This window comes from Eurosta solidaginis, chromosome 2 (assembly GCF_040869045.1).
Source record: "Eurosta solidaginis isolate ZX-2024a chromosome 2, ASM4086904v1, whole genome shotgun sequence".
Classification (NCBI taxonomy): Eukaryota; Metazoa; Arthropoda; class Insecta; order Diptera; family Tephritidae; genus Eurosta; species Eurosta solidaginis.
The window spans coordinates 303782840-303803265 of record NC_090320.1 but is presented as its reverse complement, the minus strand read 5'-3'; the positions used below and the strand labels follow the sequence as shown (position 1 = coordinate 303803265).

Genomic DNA, 20426 nt, shown 5'->3' with positions numbered 1-20426 from the left:
GATGAAAGTCCTCCTTAATAATCTGAACGATCGGGAAGTATCGGTTCAATTTAGGAATGAAACTACAAAGCCTAGGGGAATTAATTAAGCTATCCCCGCTTCTTTTTAATATCTACATATGAAAGCTCCCTTTCCCACCACAAGGAGCTAATATCATGTCCTGCGCCGACGACTACACGACAGTGGCAACGGGACCTGGGCGTCCAATAGAACAATTAGTACCTAGAATAAACAGCTTTCTTCCTTAGCCTTTCTAGTTTCTGCATATCGCGCAACCTGTCATTATCACCGAACAAATCCACGGCCACTCTGCTTACTAGGTGAAAGGAACATATGACGAAAATATTGGACGATCACGCCAATGGTCTTACGCTTCCGAGTGTCAGTCACCCAAAGATGGGTAACGGTCGATAATATTCGCACATTCAAAGCGCATGTCACCGAAATTGTATCCAAAGTACAAAGCCGCAACAAAATCGTCAAGTCCCCTTCCGGCAGCACTTGGTGAAAAGATAAAGAAACGTTGCTAGCCCCGTACAAACAAGTGGCAAGTTTAGCGGCTGGTTCTTTGCCGGGTATTTACCCGGTACTTTCCGGAAATAAGCACCATTAAAGAATTAGAAAATAAGTCAATCCATATATTGGGTCTTTGCGAAGCGTCATCTCGTAATCCCATTTTTACAAAGTTAAGGAGCCCCCATTTCTTATAAGCTAACGAACATTTTTAGGCAATAATTTGCTATTTAACTAAGTTAAATATGTTAGCTATACAAATAAGGCGCACCCTAATGTACATAGCTTAAAAGGCAAAATAAAACCAATTCAAATCAACAATATTTCAATACAAAAACGAAATTAGGCAATAAGCTAAAGGGACATACAAGAAAATATACGAATAAGTAAGCCAAAGACCACTAAAGATCAGTAAAATGATGGCAGCAACTCCTTTGGCTCCATTGGCATCAGTGCCCGTCACCCGAATGATACTGGGCACCGCCAACAATCTAAGTATGACGACTTCAGCTTCAACTTCATCATCTTCGGCCCTGGCATCACTTTCAACGCAGCCACATTCACGCTCCCGATCCCCGCCGCCTCAAACACAGCCTCAGCAACAACAAACACCAATAATAACAGTGGCAGCACTTGAGTGGCAATATTTTCAAGCCGTCTCCTTATTTCGACGAAGAAAATATGAAAAATGCATTGAGGTGTGCAATGGTATGTTGCGAGCTGGGCATGAAACAAATGTGCAAATGTTTACCGCACAAACGGAGAGCCATGATGCTGATGCACAATTTCTTGGTAGAGGAGGGGGAGGTGGTGCTGGTGCTGGTGCTCGTGGTAGTGGTGGCGGCAGCATCCACAGTCGTGTGAATAACATGCAAAGTAATGTGTCGTCCTCCAGGCAAGGGCGAGGCTTTAGTCAAAACTTTAAGAATAACAAAAATAATAACCACAACAACAACAACGGTAATAACAATAAAGTATGCATGCCCACGTGGATGATGGAGGGCGTTTGGCAACTAAAAATGCGCGCACTTACCCAACGTGTCTACATTGACGATCTTGAGACGGATGATGCTTTCGATGGAGGTAAGTGTGCGAATGTATGTGTGCATATATGTATGTATGTGTATGACGCACAAAGTGTAGCAAAAGTGCACAGTAGCCAAAATGTATAATCAACATTGGTATTTAGCTGCGTAAAATGCTGTGCAATTTAAAGTTTACTGAAATGCTAATTGCTTAAGTCAGACATACAGACAAACATACATGCGAGTATGCAACCGTGTATACTTATTAGACTGGCTTGGTCCTCGTCCAAAAAAAAAAAGTTGTGAAAGTGCGCCCCTAAATTTGAAGCTTATGTTGAGAGGGTTTCGGAAAAAAATTATAAATTTTTTTGATCCTTCAAAATACAGCCGAAATTGTTTTTAGAAGTTCATAGCCTCATCTGCTTTGATGGCATATGTTTAATGAGCTTGACGCCGTACAAAAGATTAAAAACATTGCGCCGAAATTATCTTTTTTATTTCAACTTGGTTCTTTGACATCCGATTTATGAAACGTCATTATTTTGGTCTTGAACACCCGCATATTTGCTTTTAATGTCCTTTCGAGCTATGAAGTCGTTTTCACATAATTAGGTCAGCTAATTGTCCCCAATAAAGTGTTCTTTTTGTTTAACCAAGCGAAAATATTTCTCAATTTATGAAATTGTTGATTTTGAACCATTACCCTTAGTCAATAAAAAAAGAAATTATAGCACTTTTAATGTCGCACCAACGCTGCCAACCCCCTAATCCAGGGTGTTATGTGGACCGTGCCTATTGGACGATTTGCAGCCAGGGGATAAATTCGGCTGTATTCGAACGGAGCCTTCCCGATACCGGGCCACCTCGGGAAGTATTTATGGCCTTACCACAGTAAGGGGCGCTGCTGTGGCGGACGGTTCTTTCCCCGTATATAATACTGGACCGCTGAGCCCGCCCTGTCGGGCAGGTGGTCGTACAACCATGATGAATGACTCATTACCTGATTGTAATAAGGACGATGTAAAGAGGAGGACTGAGTTGCAATCCAAGGACGACAAATACGAATTAAGCGATGCGGTGGACTCGGAGAGCGAGAGTAGTGCTGATTCAATGAACTTCGCGTTGGAGAAGTACACAAATGAAAACGGAGTAGAAGAGTGAAGAAGGGTACGGAGCAGAGGAAGTAAAAGAGTTCTCTCGCAGTACCGTGCAGCACTAAGAATTGTACAACGCTTGGGAGCAGTGGTCGACCCAACAGAAGTGGAGATCGAGCGCTTGGAATGGGCCCATAATGCGGTAGAAATAGGTCGAAGGCAGCTCAAAAGGTTTGCTGCGAGAAACCCTCGGTTCTGCAACCGGTACGAGGAGGAAGAAGCGTCGAATGGCAGAATGAATAGGCAACGTTCGGCGGAAGGCAACAAGCCTGCTTTCAAGAGGCAGAAAGGACCCAGTCCTAGAGACGCGAGGCAGGGCAGTCGCATAGACAAGACAAGTAGGCCCAAAGATGTAAGACAGATGGGCTCCAATAGCGAGGTAGCAACTACCTCGAAAGCTGCGAGTCAGAGGGAATTTCCAACTACGGAAGTAGGAGGTAAGCCAAAGGGAGTTAACGCTGAAACTCCGGCTTTCTCGGAGGCGCTAAAGGGAGTTAACGCTAAGACTCCGGCTTTCTCGGAGGTGCCAAAGGGAGATAACACTAAGACTCCTGCTTTTTCCCGAGAAGATGAGTGATGTGGCAAAGCAGTCACTGACTGTGGCGCTGGTTGATAGTAGCAGTCTTTTCGGACAAATGACTACTGAAAGGTGGAGATCTGTGGAAAGGGAGCTTATTAGCTTAATGTTTAAGATGATGCGGGAACAACCAAGTAAGCCTCTTCCAACCTTTGTGTCGGGGGGATGGTCTAATGGTGTGAAGATGATAGCGTGCGACAACATCGCGAGCTTGCGGTGGTTGGAGGAAGTGGTTCCAAACCTCCAAAGGCAAGGCACGAACGCGCGGTTTGATGTGGTGGATAAAGCGCAAATCCCCACGGTACCGAAAGTTAAGATATGGATACCATGCGTGATGAAGTCGGAGGATACACTGTGACTTCTGCAGAATCAGAATCCGAACATACCGACACAGGATTGGAAGGTACTTTCTGTATCTCGGCCTACCGAGGATGGTCAGTTCTACATCTTCCAAATAAACAAGCAGGCGGAGGATATTTTGTACACGCAGCTTGGCAAAATGTCCTTTGGCACTGGCAAAATTTACATGCGACTCAAGAAAAGAAGTCCCGAGGATAAAAACCCTAACACGCTAGAGGTGGGCGAAGTCGGAAAGGACCTCAAAAGCCTAGGGAGAAAAAGACAGGTGGAGGTCCCCGACGTCACCACGAACGTGCTAGAAGAGGACCAACCGTTAAATGGTGCTCTGACTCGCAGAGAGGAACACCCGGCACAGCAGTCACGAGAGGCTGAAGGGGGCCTCGAATACTCTAAATCAAAAGGGCAAGGGGAGGACGACGACGTCAAGACGAAGGTGCTGGAGGGGGACAAACAGCCCAATGGTGCTGCGAGTCCTACAGATGAACTTCCAACACAGTAAAGTGGTGTCGAGCGAAATCCTCCAAACCCTTGAGTAGGGTTCGTTTGACGTGGCGCTGATCCAGGAACCGTAGCTCTCATCGGGAGGAAAGGTTTCTGGACTTAGCGCGCGCGGGTTTGGCGCTTACTACGCGCAAACGGAAGGACGGGTGCGAGCTGTAGTAATGGTAAGGAAACAGCTGCATTCATATATGCTGCCCAATTACACCACTGAGGATCTCGTTGCGGTGGCCGTTGAGCAAAAGAATAAGCAGGCATTTATCCTGGCGTCCTGCTACATGGCCCATGCTGCGGAGGTTCCACCGATGGAGTGTAAAAGGCTAGTACAGGAGGAAGGCGCAAAGGAGTGGTTGGTCATAGGCGCAGATGAAAATGCGCACCACAATGCGTGGGGAGGAGCAGATACGAACGAGAGAGACGAATCTCTATTTTGTTACATCCTGCAAACCAATTTGCAGATAGCCAACAGGGGAAATGTCCCTACATACATTGGTCCAAAATCCAGCAATGTTCTGGATATTACATTGAGCTCCGACGAACAGACTACATGATTCCCTACCTGCACTTTGAGGGAGATCTTAAGGCCACAATAGAGGTGGACGGTTGGCGCAAGGGTGCGCAAATGGCGGACGGGGCGATACATGTGTACACCGATGGTTCCAAAATAGTGGAAGGAGTAGGGTCTGCGGTATACTGCGCTGATCCGGAATTAAGCAGATCCTACAGGCTGCCGGATTACTGTAGCATTTTCCAAGCGGAAATATTAGCCGTAACCAAAGCAGTAGAAACCCTGGAAGAGAATAGCTTAAGCTGCAACCGTGTTAACTTTTATATTGACAGTCAAGCAGCAATTAAGGCAATAATCTCGCATAGCACAGCATCTAAATGCGTGTTAGAGTGTAAGCAGTCTCTGGAGAGAATCGGGACAGGGAGAAGCATACATCTATATTGGGTCCCAGGGCATATGGGAATAGATGGGAATGAAAAAGCGGACGAATTAGTTAAAAAGGGCGCATCCCTTGAAGCTTGCTCCGTAGACGTCCCAATTAGATTGGGCGAGATTAAGCGAAGGCGAGAGGTGCACATGATCGACCAAGCAGAAAAGGCGTGGGTTCAAGCGCGGGGCTGTAAAGTGTCGAAGATTATGTGTAGGTCTTACAACCTTAGACTAACACAGTTGCTTCTATCATTAAAAAGAGAGGACTGTAGACTCATGACGGGTATTCTGACTGGACACTGCCTTCTGGCGTCACATGCCTTTAAATTAGGCTTGGTCAGTGAAAGCAGGTGTAGGAAGTGCGGCTTGGAGGAGGAAACGATCGAGCACGTTCTGTGCTCGTGCCCTGCACTTGCCAGGCTAAGACTCCAGCTATTAGGAGTGATACAGCTGTCAGATCTAGAAGCAGCAAGTGGCTTAAGTCCTAGGAAGCTTCTAGTATTTGCCAAGAGGACGGAGTTATTTTATAACATAGGTCCTGGTTTTTGATAGGGTTTTTCAGTTTGGTCGTTAAAACAAACTTCTGGTAACACTACGGACTCAATCAGTCTATGTGAGGTCCTCATGGACCGGCCAGTTCAACCTACCTACCTACATTGAGCTCCGAGCGTGATATATCAAGGTATGATTGGATGGTTCTTGATAGACCATCCTTCTCCGACCATGCGTATATCAGCTTCAGCATCCCCCTAAAGAGGGTAGAGAAGTGAGGAACCTTTAGAAACCCTAGGTCAACGAATTGCACTAAATTCCAGAAACATGTAGAAACAAAACTGGTACAACCCAAAGAGGTTGCTAATGTAGAGAAACTGGAGGAGTCGAATGAATTCCTAACAAGGATGCTTATGACTGCGTATAACAAAGCTAAGAAGATTCAGAGGAAAAGCAAAACCGCCATGGTGGAGCAATGAGCTGAGTCTTCTAAGAAGACAGGTAAAAGAAATGTTTAAGCTCGCAAAGACCGTGGAAAGCGAAGCGTGTCGGGATAAGTACAGGGATCTACTGAGAATCTACAAGCGTGAAATTACCAGGGCGAAGAGAAACTCGTGGAAAAGTTTCTGTTGAAAAAAGTCCTAGCAAAGGGAAACATAGTCCAGGGACTAATAAAGAAAGAGAACGGGGAATAAAATAAAATAAATGTAAGGCGCGATAACCTCCGATGAGATCTAAGGCCAAGCTTCTCTTCCAATTTGCGTCGTGCTCCTCTTGATTTTCCCTACAAATTGGCCGGACGGGACCTACATGTTTTATGCCGAATCCGAACGGCATCTGCAAGGCAGATGAGTTTTCACTGAGAGCTTTTCATGGCAGAAATACACCGGGAGCGCTTGCCAAACACTGCCGAGAGGCGACCCCGCTTTCTAATTTAAAAACCTTATTTCTAAAATTTTGATGTTGCTTTGCCCGGGGTGCGAACCTAGGGCATACGGTGTGGTAGGCGGAGCACGCTACCATCACACCACGGTGGCCGGCGTGAGAACGGGGAATGGTCACGTAATAGTGAGGAATCCCTTGAGGTGCTTCTCGATACACATTTCCCATTGGAAGACGGGTTAGAAGAGCCATCAGACATCACTCACACTTCGATCACGGAGCTAGTAGTGCCGGGCTTGGTGACCTATTCCAAGATCGAGTGGGCAGTGAAGACGTTTTCTAAGTTTAAATCGCCGGGCCCAGATGGTATATTCCCGGCCATGCTACAAGTCTCAAGTAGGGCGGTCGTGGAATGGCTTCAAATAATATTCGATGGGTGCATAAGACTGAATCATGTACCGCACTCTTGGAGAACTGAGCTCTTCTACCAAATGAGGGGAAGATCGGTCACGTGTATCCCAAAGACTATAGACCCATTAGCTTAACATTATTTCTGCTCAAAACCTTTGGGAGGCTGATAGATGTGTACATAAAGTCCATTGTGGATGAAAAGCTGCTCTCCACAACACAGCATGCGTACACCAAAGGCAAGTCGGTAGACACCGCATTGCATAGGGTGGTAATAAGCATAGAGAAATCCCTGGAATATAAGGTGTATGCTCTAGGAGTCTTCTTGGACATTACCGGGGCTTTCAATAATGTTGCAAAATAGGCGATTATGGATGGTCTTAATTACATTAAAGTACATCCTGCCTTAATCAGATGGATCGGCTGTATGTTAAATTGCAGAAAATTACATCACAATGGGGATTGTACGAGGCCACGAAATCAATGGACAGGGGCACGCCGCAGGGAGGGGTGCTATCACCTCTGCTGTGGACGCTGGTCATCAACCAACTGCTCAAGCAATTCGATGAGGGGCCCGTAAAACTTACGGCTTACGCAGATGACGTTGCAATTGTCATAAGTGGAAAGTGCCTTCCAACGATTAGTTCTTTGATGGATCGGGCGCTTCGGGATATTCATACCTGGGCATCTAATGTCGGGTTGAAAGTCAATGCGGAGAAGTCGGATATGGTCATGTTTACAAAGAGGTACAAGGTCCAAAATTGGACGAGCCTAAGTTAGGAGGGGTGACCTTACAGGAGAAACCTTGCACAAAATATCTAGGAATCATTCTAATGGAATTCTATGAAAAAAATAAAACTTTGTTTGCGTTTTCCAATTCCGCATCTTTCGGACATCAACGTCATTTGTCACAATATTCTCTTAGTTGCAGCGATTTTTACCCGTGATTAGCACTGAACAGTTATAAAAGAGCATTATAATCTTAATGACAGTACACAATCACGTTTGCCAGTAAACGCAATATTAAACCCAATCACAGCTTCCGTTGCAGCAGAACAATTAACTGCGACAATATAAGCAAAAAAGGCGTGATGTTTGCTGCAATTCTCTGCTAGATATCCCAAGGCCGCGACGACCGCAATGCAGCGCTGTAGTGCACGACCAACATATCTAACCCACCTCTTACTATCAGTGTATTTCTCTAAGTAAAGTTTGCTTCGGGAGTCGTTCATACGAGCTTTTCGCACTTTCACTCGGATAAATATTTTATCCACGGTAAATTCACTCGGTGAGTGCCGTTCTACCACATACTTACTTATTATCCTTGTACAAACCACTCGCTTTCCATATGAACTTAAGTAGGAACAATCTTTCCGTTTGGTTTACAACAACTTGGTTGTCATAATAGTGTATTCATCGCTTTTCCCTGGGAGAATACTCATGGAGCAGTTCTCCCCGTTACAAATATCGTTACATTGGTATCTGAGTCTGTAACTTCTGTACTGTCGTGGAGCAGTATAGCTGCTCGGTACTATTGCGTGGTTTCTTTAAACTATAACGTCCACACCCCTTTATCCCATTTCTCCTCTCGAACCTGCAGGTCAAAAATTGCCACAATAATATCCGTATTAAGCATAAGGTCAATTTTGACACCTTCAAAGAGTTTTTTTGAGTTCGACCCACTCTCGAATAAATGTAGAGTCACCAAGTGACAGAGAATTACGCCGAGATATTTGTGTTCAGAAGAGCTATTTATAGTTTTTCCTATTACGTTGAAGGAGGGAATTTTAGTTTTTTTAGTGAACTGGACAATCTTCGGTGGCGACAGCAAGCGTCCCTGATAGCTGCGACTAGTAATCATTCTACCAACGGAGCGGGCGCGTGAAGCTGGTGGAAGTCAATAATTATTTATCTATAGTCTTTGGCTGCTCTTCTGCAGGCTTTCGGTACATACACACACAATACGCCCAGTCATGAGTATAACCCCAGCCGGTTCCTCCGATTTGAAGGTTCGATTAATTTAACAGTATCTTATCCTGATTTAGGATGCTTGTAAGGGTTTCTTGTATACTGATGTTCGTCGCAGCTGCGCAACCCAGAAATTGTGTCTCCATCAAGAACTCCAGAGCTTCCAGGCTGGGGACTTTCCATAAGCCATCAAAATTCTTTACGATTTTTACTACGCTCGGAACTGCTATTGCATTTGGCACTGCTCAGCCGACATGCCCTTTCGATGTTTCTATCAAAATTGTCTTATTGCAGTTCTAGGAAATAGGCTATTTCTGAAGAGTGAGACCAGATTTGAGGAGTTCCAAATCAAAACACGATGAGTGCATACATACAATTTTTTTCGGATTTTGATATAACCATATTAGGGAATAATTGGTCCTACTTATTAAAACTCCGAAACACGATTTGGCTTTGTACTTAGACCTTACATTTTCGATTGTAATTATTACGTTTTGATTTGGAGCCCTCAATTATTTTTCTCTTAGAAGACAAGGCATATCGTGGATCTATTTTGGTACATACACTAGGTATGTGCTTGCTCAGCCTGTATAAGTAAGAGTATAGCTTATGTTGCTCTTCTCCAAAAGTTGATGATAGATCTTCATTTAATTCATTTGCCAGACGGAGTCAAAGTTAACAAAGAAATGGACAAACTCTTTGGCAATGTCGCGGATAGCTTTTCATCACATTGGTAGATCAAATGTCGTTCTGCTTATAATGCATCGTGTGTCATTATGCGTCTGTGAGGCCTTAAAATAATACCTGAAGCGATATTCCCTAAGACTACAGCTCAACAGCTCTGCTTGTTAACTAATAGCTTCTTATAGAATTTACCATGAAAGGAATCTTAACTTTGATAGTTCTGTGAAATAGCAACGAAACTTCATTAGGGCCCATGGGATTTTCTCATTCAACAATATGGTTTAAGCAGCAAGGTAAATCCTTTTTGGCGCGCTGTGTATTTTTTAAGTTCAAAGAAGAATCTCGCAGATTATTCAGACTCAGCTATTTCACTATAAATTGCCAAACTTACTAGGATAGTAGTGGTTGCGACAAATCTGTGAGAAGGGCAAAAGCCTTGATGGGCTTTGCTACAAGAAGAAGAGGAGGGACTGTTATTCGTCTATTGAACCAACCCAAGAATCAACGGGAATGACATCCCTTGAGAGCAAAGCATTTATGCCAGCTGCGTTTCAGAACATGGAGGAAACCTTTAGTAAAGTTAACATGGAAGCACTTGGAGATTTCCACTCTGCGCTGGGTATTAAAGAGTCTAGTTTAAACTGTTTAGGGGCGACTAAGCATGCAGCAAACATAAGTGGAGCATACAGTCCAATGTTTACAGATCCTTACGCTTAGGTTGGGTTGAACTGGCCGGTCAATAAATTGTATTGTGTTGTATTTATTTCAATATATATCAGTACAATAAGATTCTTAAATCTTTTATAGTACAAAAAAAACAATTGCACATTAAAATAAAGCTTGCGATTTATAAAAATTAAAAAGTAAGAGTTAGAGTTAAAATGATGAATAGTAATAAAATAAAATTTTAAACTACAAGTGAGGGTTTCAACAAAAAGAGATAAGCTGGCCATTCTTCTATGTTCCTGGAGTAAGGCTACGGAAATACGCATAAAGCGTTTGCCTAAGGTTGCTTTTGTTTAACTTATTCTTTATACTTGACGGAATGGAGTTGCAGAGACGAATAGTGTTGACGAAAAAAAGTATTGCTGATGTTACCGCGTTAAATTGTGATACAAACTAATTTTGTATGCAAATAGTTCGGCGTGGCCGACATCATGAATTTAAATAAAAATATGCAATTTCCTGCCTTGAAATAGTCTAAGATGCCACAACCAAAGAGACGATGTTTCCAAGGGGAAATATGATCAAACCTGGAGGTTCACATTATTTATATGTACTCGTATGTCGAGTGAGCTAAGATTTTTGCTGATAGGTAGCACAAAGGACTTATCACAATTTAGTAACAAACCATTTTCAGTTATTCATTAAGCTCAGAGCATGACTACCACACCCAAAGTAAAATTGCAGCTTGCTGGATGATTGACTAATCAAATGCCTTGGAGAAATCAAGCAGACATAACAAAGTTAAATGATTATCGTCAAAAGGTGTTATCAGATCATCCGAGATTTTAAGCATTGCAGTTGTACAGCTATGATTTCTTCTAAAGCCTGACTGGAAGGGGGAAAGTAGAATATGCTCATTAATATGTCTAGAAATCTGATCATGTATTATTGTTTCAAAAACCTTCGAAAGTGCTGGCAGGACACTAATCGGACAAAAATCAGACGGAGAGCTAGCACCACTTTTGTAGCTACCATAATACTTGCGTTACTCTAGCCTTGTTATATATATGGAGCCCTATTTCTAGAAAATTTGAAGGCTTGCCAATTTTCCTGCGTAGGTCTTCTTCTCTACATAGAATGCAACCTATTTCTCTCCTTGATAGCAAGTTGAACATTCTTCGTAAACAGGACAAGACGAGCACTTAGCAGATACTTCACGTACAGGCACATATTTGTCAAAAACACATTTAAGGACACTTACAAGAAAATCAAGTTTTTCGTCAGTAGTTTCAAGAATGCAGCATAAGTTCCAGTCAATAATACTAAGATCAGAAAAAAGCGCAGTTTCGTTTACGTTGCGGAAGTCACGATAGGTAAAGGACCAGCTAAGATGACTACGATCTCTATTTATATCTAAGCAGCAAAAAAATTAGATCATGGTCTGTTATAAAGGATATTTCATCGAACTTGATGACACTGTACTAATCACAAACAATATAATAGTCGAGAAGACTAGGAGAGCAGTTCATAGCATATCTTGTTGGCACAGTTGTATTGACAAGGGACAGTCCCATGCTGGCAATGGCATCAAGAAAATTAAACTATAGCTATCACATAAAAATCTCCACATCATATATTATTTCTAATTGCTGTTTTTAAGTACGGGTCCCTTTTTCGCTCTTATTTGGAATCCAAATCTATAAATAAAGTCTTGGTTGTAACGTTGGAGATTCGGGCTATTAGCGAGCTTTGGGTAATTTTGGTCGTAGTGCTTTTGTTTAGCTATATTTTATTAAAATAATTTGCTAAAAATAAACGATTGTGAGCACACAAAGAAATCTATTTGTACTATGGCACTATTGTGAATATTTGCACTGCATTACCGGCAGTTGCTCTCATACGCCAGATGGCAGCGCAAGCTGTATCTGTATGTTTTAATTGATTGATAGAACAGCGGATTTCTGTTGATATTAGATAAAAGACTTTTAGATAGGTTGCGCAGGATGCGCACGGGTACGGCTCGTATAATAATATTACCATATTCACCTAGGAACGAGGACACAACATCAAAAACGGGTTCAAATTAATGTATTTATGGGGGTTGGCGGCCACCGTGGTGTGATGGTAACGTGCTCCGCCTACCACACCGAACACCCTGTGGTCACACCCAGGGCAAAGCAACTTCAAAATTTTAGAAATAAGGTTTTTGAATTAGAAGAAAATTTTTCTAAGCGGAGTGGTAGTGTTTGGCAAGCACTCCGAGTGTATTTCTGCCATGAAAAGCTCGCAGTGAAAACTCATCTGCCTCGCAGATGCCGTTCGGAGTCGGCATAAAACAAGTAGGTCCCGTCCCGCGAATTTGTAGGAAAAATTAAAAAGGAGCATGACGCAAATTGGAAGAGAAGCTCGGGCTAAAATCTCTTCGGAGGTTATCGCGCCTTACATTTATTTTTTATTTTTTTATGGGGGTTATATCTGGCAATTCTGGCGTCCTTTATAATTGGAGCCTTGACCTGGCGAGCGAAGTCTTTCAAATGCTTCTTTGCATTCCAGAACACTTCTTGATGAAATACTGTGTGAGATCATAGCCTTAATCGCCCGAGGGAGCTCCAGAATTTCTGCTGCTTTCTTCACTGCTATAATTTCCGCTTGAAAAACGCTGCAGCAAATCTAGCAGCCTGTAAGATCTTCTTATTTCTGGATCCACGCAGTAAACAGCAGACCCGATCCCTTCCATTATTTATAATAATAGTATTTTATGTAATTTTTGCACCCACGCACCTACCCTCCGGCCCAATTGGGAATCCAAGATCTCTTTCGAAGCTCAGTCAAGGGACAATATATTCCGTTAGCCCGATATTAGATTTTCTTGTAAGTACCATTGAATTATCGGTAGATGACAAGGAGGATTGCAGGCAAATATGTATGTATATGGGTTTATCCAATGATAAATTATTTTAATTTATAAACGCTGGCCATCTACCTTATGACCTCTTTAATGCTTTCTTAATAAATATATTCCGGCATTTTAATCACCAAATTAGTAATTTGTAAATATAGATAAAACATAAGAATGTAATGCCAGAAGACCTACCAGGTATTAACCAGCTCCATACACACACACACACACACACACAGATTCGTTCCTACATAAATATTAAAAATACCGAACTTGAGTGGCTTAACGGATGGATATTGGTTGCACTGTAATATTTCAGTTGCATTCCATTGGCACAACATAACATGCCATATAGCCACTGCGCAGCCGTGCACCATCTCATCATGCCCAAATAGTCATGCCACACTTCTCGCATTCCATTGTGTTCAATCACCCCGAATTTTAAGTTTTATTTTCATCTTGTTGTTATTTATTTCTTGCTTCATATAAGATTTTTTTTGTTTGAAAAGCCTATATATCAGAGAACTACATGAGTACTTAAGTTTTTAAGGACTATCGTATTTGGCCAAGAGATTCAAAAAAATTTTAGTGCCTCTTCAAAATAAGGCGGACAAATTTGGAAGCTCTTCTTGGAAAACGTGAAACCGCACTGAAGATGAGAAAACACCGAAGCGGGCGTAACTACATAATAATGATTCCTATTCTCAGTAGAATAGGTCAGAAGAAGAAGTAGTTCAAATTTCATTAAAATACACATATTAAAATTTGCGTTATTGCAGAAATGGAATAGGAATGTGCTTTCGAGGCATAGCCGGACGGACGAACGAATACATTAATGAGCATTGCTAACTAAATTCGGGCTTCATTCTGTATTGCGAACGATAACTCAGGCGAACGAATCTCCTCCAAACGATTTCCCTTTGCAATGGTATTCTTTATCATTTTCGTTCGCATCTTATTGATATCAAACAGCAAGGCGAAAGCAATTGTCAAATGATATGCTGCTATAGTTTAACATAGTGCAAATACACTAACGGTTCGTCTCAGAGGCGAAACGAACGTTCGTTTCGTAATAGAGAATGAGACCCTTAATTTTCTTTCGGTTGAGGCAGATTTTTTTGTCTCGTGTGTATATGTATGTAACCCCTATTCTGTAGACACTTCATTCCTTAATTTCGATCCTACAAATTTCATCGCTGTTAATAATAATACTCTAGGCACGATATATCTCTGATGGGATGTATTTTGACCTTCTCTTCCGATTTGGTGGCGCCTCACTTTCTGAATGGTATCTGAACGATAGATGATTTTTTTCTGAAAAGAGTTTCATGGCAAGAATCCATCCGAAGGGGACGGCTTTGCCAAATCCGTAGTTATTCCATGTTAAACTACTTTTGGCAGACGCACACCTAACTCTCCTTTTCGTTTAAATCATATTAACGGGTTTCATATCCTAAACTAACTGAACTGAGGTGAGAAATGCGGGCACGTGCATCGCTTGCATGACCCGAACATGTTCAACAAAAACTGTACCGCGGTGAGCAGGATAAGCCAGTTGCGACCTGTTTATAGTGTATCGTTTGATGCTTGTACACAGGTCTCACCTCCTTGGGTCCTTGGGATCGGCCCCTTTGTATTGTATGTTGGCTTTTATCTTAATGGGTTTCGAGGGAGTTGAAAATAAAATATTCTTAATAAAGCTATTCAGTCTATTCTAAGCTTAAGTTGACAATAAAGCATTCTCTTCGGAGTAATGCAATAATCTTTTTTGGAAAGTTGGCAATAAAGTTTTATCCTGGTCCGCCCACAAGGGGAAACATTTTCTTTACTTATTCTAGCCTAAGCATACATCAAAAATTCTTCAGCGAAAGGTCAAGGATAAGACTGAAAACATTCCTAAACTGTTCGGAGTATCCTCGAAATAAATCAGATGCCTATCGTTTGTGAATAACACTTGATAATTTGCAAGTATGGGTTTGTGCTTGCTCTACTTTTTGAACTGTTTTGGCTATGCTGAACGGTTGGCATTGTATCTAGAGTAAATGTGATTAGTAACTGGTTTAATGAAGTTGTATGTTGTTGTGTTAACAGTGCTTTGCCCCTCATTATGTGTGTAATGAAGATGTATCTTTTGTATCTTATCGCTTTGTCAAGGGGCCGAGATTTTGAACAGATTACATTGAAGTAGTTATTCTACAGCGAACGGACATTTTAATTCAATGCGCAAGAAAGGTTGTAATTACATCCCTTAATTCTGATGCAGGACGTCCGGGCTCAGAAAAGGCAATTCACATCCCTTAATACTTGTATTAAAACTGTGAAATTGTATTATGTATCTGGCGGTGTCCTAAGCGTCAGAACTGATTCTGTGAATTATTTATGCTTGGAATAGAATGGTAATCAAGAAGAAGTCAGGTGGAGTTGCCTTGCAACCGGATGACATTTTCCTGAATAGACTGAATATACTTCGTATCTAACCAAGATAAGACCTTAAGATTGTACACCCGATTACAAGCTAATTTGGTACCAATGATTCGGCTGCGAAGTGTTTAGGTTGGCAACATGGGGCCGATAGTTCGGCCACTGATCATACAATTAGATCCGTTGTGTTTTGACACCGTGAAGTTGAGCCTTAAGGTAGGTACTCACTTTAAAAGCATACTACTAGTTGCTCTTAATTGGTAAATTATGCAAATATATAATAGGTCAAAAGGAACGCAGAATAAAGTACAGGGGACGATATTTAAGTAGCTACCCGAGTGGGTTAAGGGGCTTCAAAACTCCCGGTGTAGGAATGCCTGTCATTAAAGGCGACTGAACCCAGACTGAAAGGTTCGACGGATCAAAAAAATCGCTCTCGAAGCAGCCAAGCTAGTACCGAAAGGTGCAAGTACCGGAGCGGACCTCACATATCCAAAATCACGTGGTCTTTAGCCTCAAACGAGCTGTCTAACTAGGGCCAAGTATTTCTGCAGAAACAACGAACCACAATTCAACCCCTCACCTCCTCATTCAATGTGCCTTCGCTAAATGCGAAGCACAAGTATACTCACCTTGGGACATTGGCGCTCGTGCAGTTCTCTGGCAACTTTGTTTGTATGCGCTTTTGTCGATTGGTGCTGCATTTTGGTTATTGCACGTTGCATGATGACCTGATACCGCCAATAGCCTGGACACATACATATGTATTAGCTTATAGTGTATTATATTACATTCGCTTAAAATGCGGGTACGACGGACACTTCTTCTTATTTTGATTTCTCGTGTAGTTTAAAACTTACAAAAACTCTTTTTCGCCTTTGCCACTTCTTTTTTTAATTTCGTGTATCCATCCAAATATATTAACTACATGCAGAGAATGAGGAAATAGAGTTGGAGCGAATCGCCACAGCCGCCAGGCCAGGTACCTCAATTAAAACCGCGTTTATACCACGACCAAGTACAAGCACTCTACGTGCCAGCAAAACAGCATCTTCGAGAAATGGACTACCTCTGAGCGAAGGTAGTCGTACAGCGACTGCTCGCAGTAGACCCAAATCTGGCGTGGTAAGCCAAAATGAATAATGAAAAAAAAAATGCCTACCAAGACATTCTTAGGAAATATGGGCGCGGGTAGTTTTTTAATGATATCTATATTCCTTCCTAGGTACGTCCTGGTACAGCTACTTCACGGCCGGGATCTTCAGTTGGTAGCCGACCAGCATCGCGTTGTGGCACAGCTTCGCGCATTCGTGCCACATCAGCAGCTGCCTATACCGTGGGTGATGTCACTGCTAAGCTTTATCAAGCTTCGCGTCTCAATCCGACCATCTACGCCGAGCGGGAGGCACTCATTAAAGCGCTCTTTCAATTTCTTTACTATCATGAGTCGGACGTTCCCAAAGCATATTCCCTGTGTGAGGCGGTTATGGAGATACATAAACAGAAACGCACTGTGGGTTCTAGTCGTACTGGAGCACCGGTCGATTGGTGGTGGGATCAACAAATGGGCAGATGTCTACTTATCATGCGTATGCCAAGGAAAGCTGAGATTTATTTGGTGCAATCGTTAGCTGGATTTCCACATCCCGATACATTTTTATTGCTGTCACGTTTGTATCAGCGTCTGAGTGAGCCTAAACGTGCGCTCGACCTCATTGGTATGGCCGTGGATCAGCATCCTTTCAATGTCACATTTCGTATCGAGCAAGCACGCATTTTCGATGCGATGTCTAAAGCGGATGATGCTATACAAATCTATCGATTAATCACCAAACTCGATCCCATAAACGTCGAGGCGCTCGCTTCTATTGCGATGAATTATTTTTATGATGGTAATCCAGAGATGGCCCTTATGTATTACAGGTAAATCGAATAAGAGTGTATTGTCCTGAAAGGGACTTAGATTAAGGGCTATCCCGACATGGCTCCTTATTACAGCGCAACTTACTTAGGGCCTTCATGGTATTGTTCATTTTTGCTTTTAATTTAGACGCATTCTTTCGTTGGGTATCTATTCGGCTGAACTCTACTGCAATATTGCCTTATGTTGTCTGTACGGCGGACAAATTGATTTGGTGCTACCTTGCTTTCAGCGAGCCATTAATCTATCCAACTCGGCTGATCAGAAAGCGGATATTTGGTACAACTTGAGCTTTGTGGCATTGGTATGTATGTATATATCGCATTGCTTATGCGAAAAAACAATCACTTAACATTTTTGGAGATCCATGCTTTAGACCAGGGATGCACCTTAACGTTAAGCTAATCGTTTATCAAAAATTTTCCACCGTTTCTGTTGAAACACTTCGAAATATTATCGATAAAAAAATTATCAAGATAAATTGTATCTCGTTTTTAACCGAAACGTAAAGCTTTCGTTAACGTTAAAAACGTTAACAAAAACGTGATACTTTATGTTTGAATTGTGCTGGCAATGCTATAGCTATGGTGAAGCCGTAAGGTGGTAACAGCGAGCGGACATACACACACAAACTCCATGTAATTTGTTTGTGTAATTCGTTGGTGGTAATGTCAAAAATACTCTGAGAAATGTTCGTACTGTCAAAATTCATGAGAAAAGTGGCAATCAGCTTGGCTAATGCTTTCACCTTTAATGACTCCGCCATCAATCAGCTTTGCCAGCATAGTTTGAAATTAATAATCAACATAAACGATTTGATTTCGATATGATAGGGCAGAAAACGAAACAAAATCATTTCGTTAATTTGACGTTCTTAACGTTAATAAACGAAACGAAATGACTTTGTTTCGTTTATTAACGTTAATTATCGTAACGAAATGATATCGGTTCGTTGGTTAAGCATGCCTGCTTTAGACAAATATTTCGAGTGCTTTGGCTTCGGTTCTTTTATGAATTTGTTATAGTTTCTACAACCTATCAACCATATATTATTGATACTAAATCGTATGATTTTTTTTTTAACTTCTCATATTTATTTATCTTCCAAGTCAACTGGGGATTTTCATTTAACGCGACGTTGTCTACAGCTTTGCCTAACCGCGGACGCATGCTACGGGGCTGCACTGAATAATTTGGCTGTACTTTTAGCATACTCAGGAGATTTGATGCGCGCCAAATCTTATCTGCAAGCCGCGAAGGAAGCGCTCGTCAGCAGTACGGAAATCGATCATAATTTAGAATATATGCAAGCTCATTATAAACTCTAATAATTTATTAAATATAGCACACATATGTATATTAGGGTGGGTCAAATTTATTGTTGAAAAGGAACATCCAGTTTCTGAATCTATGGGACATACTGAGTAATATTGTTCATGGGACCATAGGTTTGAAATGAATTTCGAGCATCCCCAATTTTGTTAGAAAATTTTATATCCCAATCCGAATAGCGGCTCTCACAAATAAAATACATGAAAATAAGTGTCAAAATCGGATTCGAATTGGGATATACAATTTCCTAACAAAATTAGGGAGGCTCGAAATGCATTTCAGACCTATGGTCCCATGGACAATATTTCTCAGTATGACCCATAAATTCAGAAACTGGATGTGCACCTGAAGTTTTTTCCCCATTTTTCCCCATTCAACTTGACCCGCCCTAATGTACATATACATTATAGCGGGTCAAGTTTTTTTTCCATCAGGAGTTTAGCAAAAACGTAATCTACAGATGATTCTAAGAAAAATTTCTGAAGACACCATAGCTCTAAGTCCGATTTCGAGGTCCCGATTTTTTCAAAATAGATATTTTGCCATATGAATGTAGGGTTTGGCCAAAAAATCTTCATAGCTTCTAATTCTATCAGAAGGAAAAATATCATATTGGGCTTACTTTAAAGGTATTTTACGTACATTTCAGAATCTGTATTAATATCTATAGTATTTTTGAATTTTAGTAAAGATATTAGGCTTAAATTATGAGAAATTTGCCAAAAATGAACTTTTAACAACTATATTATCATTTTTAACAAATTTCTTATGGAATTTTTTTTTTTCTTTACAGATAAAATATGTTCAGAATACTTCAAACAACCTTCATTCAGACAGTTTTTCTTTTTCCGAATTCGTTTTAGTAGAAACAAATTTAAAAAAAAAAAACCATATTTTCAAATAATAAGCAAAAAATCACAATTTTTTTTAATTTTAATGTAATTTATTTAAAAAATTATTTTTTTACTTAGAATTGACCATTTTAACGTATTTTTCAAAATAAAAGTAATGTTATGTTATTATTTTTTAAAATCTTTTTTGCTCTCCATTCGTGGTTGTTTTTCACGTCTTTCTGCTGTAACAGCCGTAACAACTTGAGGTTTTTCTTATGACACGTTTGGAAACAGATGTTAACATCTGTACATATCTTTCTGTTCCTTGTATATGCATTGGAGTATTAGGATCATCTAGTGTTGGCTCATCATAATCTAAGAATTATACCAAGTGATCGTATGGAATATTTCTTGTGAATGCCAGCAGATATTAAATTATCGTCATTCAGATCAATCATCTAATATATAAAATTCTTCTGTCACGGTGTTAGAGGCTTATCTCCTCCGAAACGGCTGAACCGATTCTCATGAAATATTGTGAGCATATTGGGTAGGTCTGAGAATCGGCCAACGTCTACCTTTTTTTTCGCTACGTGCCTAGGGTCTTGAGATCAAAACGTGGACCCGGGTACCCCTAGAATGTGTTTATACAATATGGATATCAAATGAAAGCTGTTGGTGAGTGCTATAGTACAGGATAATTTTCATAAAACTGGGAGGCTAGGGTCTCGAGATAGAGCCCAAAACGTGGACCCGGGTACCCCTAGAATGTGTTTATACAATATGGATATCAAATGAAAGCTGTTGGTGAGTGCTATAGTACAGGATAATTTTCATAAAACTGGGAGGCTAGGGT

General features: G+C 41.3%; 1 protein-coding gene across 1 annotated transcript; it reads left to right on the top strand.

Annotated features, from left to right (window-relative positions):
- Positions 1 to 929: 929 nt before the first annotated feature.
- BBS8 (tetratricopeptide repeat protein 8) lies at positions 930 to 18802 on the top strand. Its single transcript, XM_067769259.1, has 5 exons — positions 930 to 1596; positions 16419 to 16609; positions 16710 to 17407; positions 17535 to 17709; positions 18515 to 18802. Exons 1-5 carry the CDS (start codon positions 930 to 932, stop codon positions 18731 to 18733), a joined length of 1950 nt encoding a protein of 649 aa, XP_067625360.1. The 3' UTR covers positions 18734 to 18802.
- The last annotated feature ends 1624 nt before the right edge of the window (positions 18803 to 20426 follow it).

Bases quoted from the DNA above. Each gene is read 5' to 3' on its own strand.
- BBS8 (XM_067769259.1), top strand. From the start codon at position 930: ATGATGGCAGCAACTCCTTTGGCTCCATTGGCATCAGTGCCCGTCACC. The intron at 1,597-16,418 runs GTAAGTGTGCGA...AACTACATGCAG, and splicing joins GGATGATGCTTTCGATGGAG to AGAATGAGGAAATAGAGTTG. The intron at 17,408-17,534 runs GTAAATCGAATA...CTTTTAATTTAG, and splicing joins ATGGCCCTTATGTATTACAG to ACGCATTCTTTCGTTGGGTA.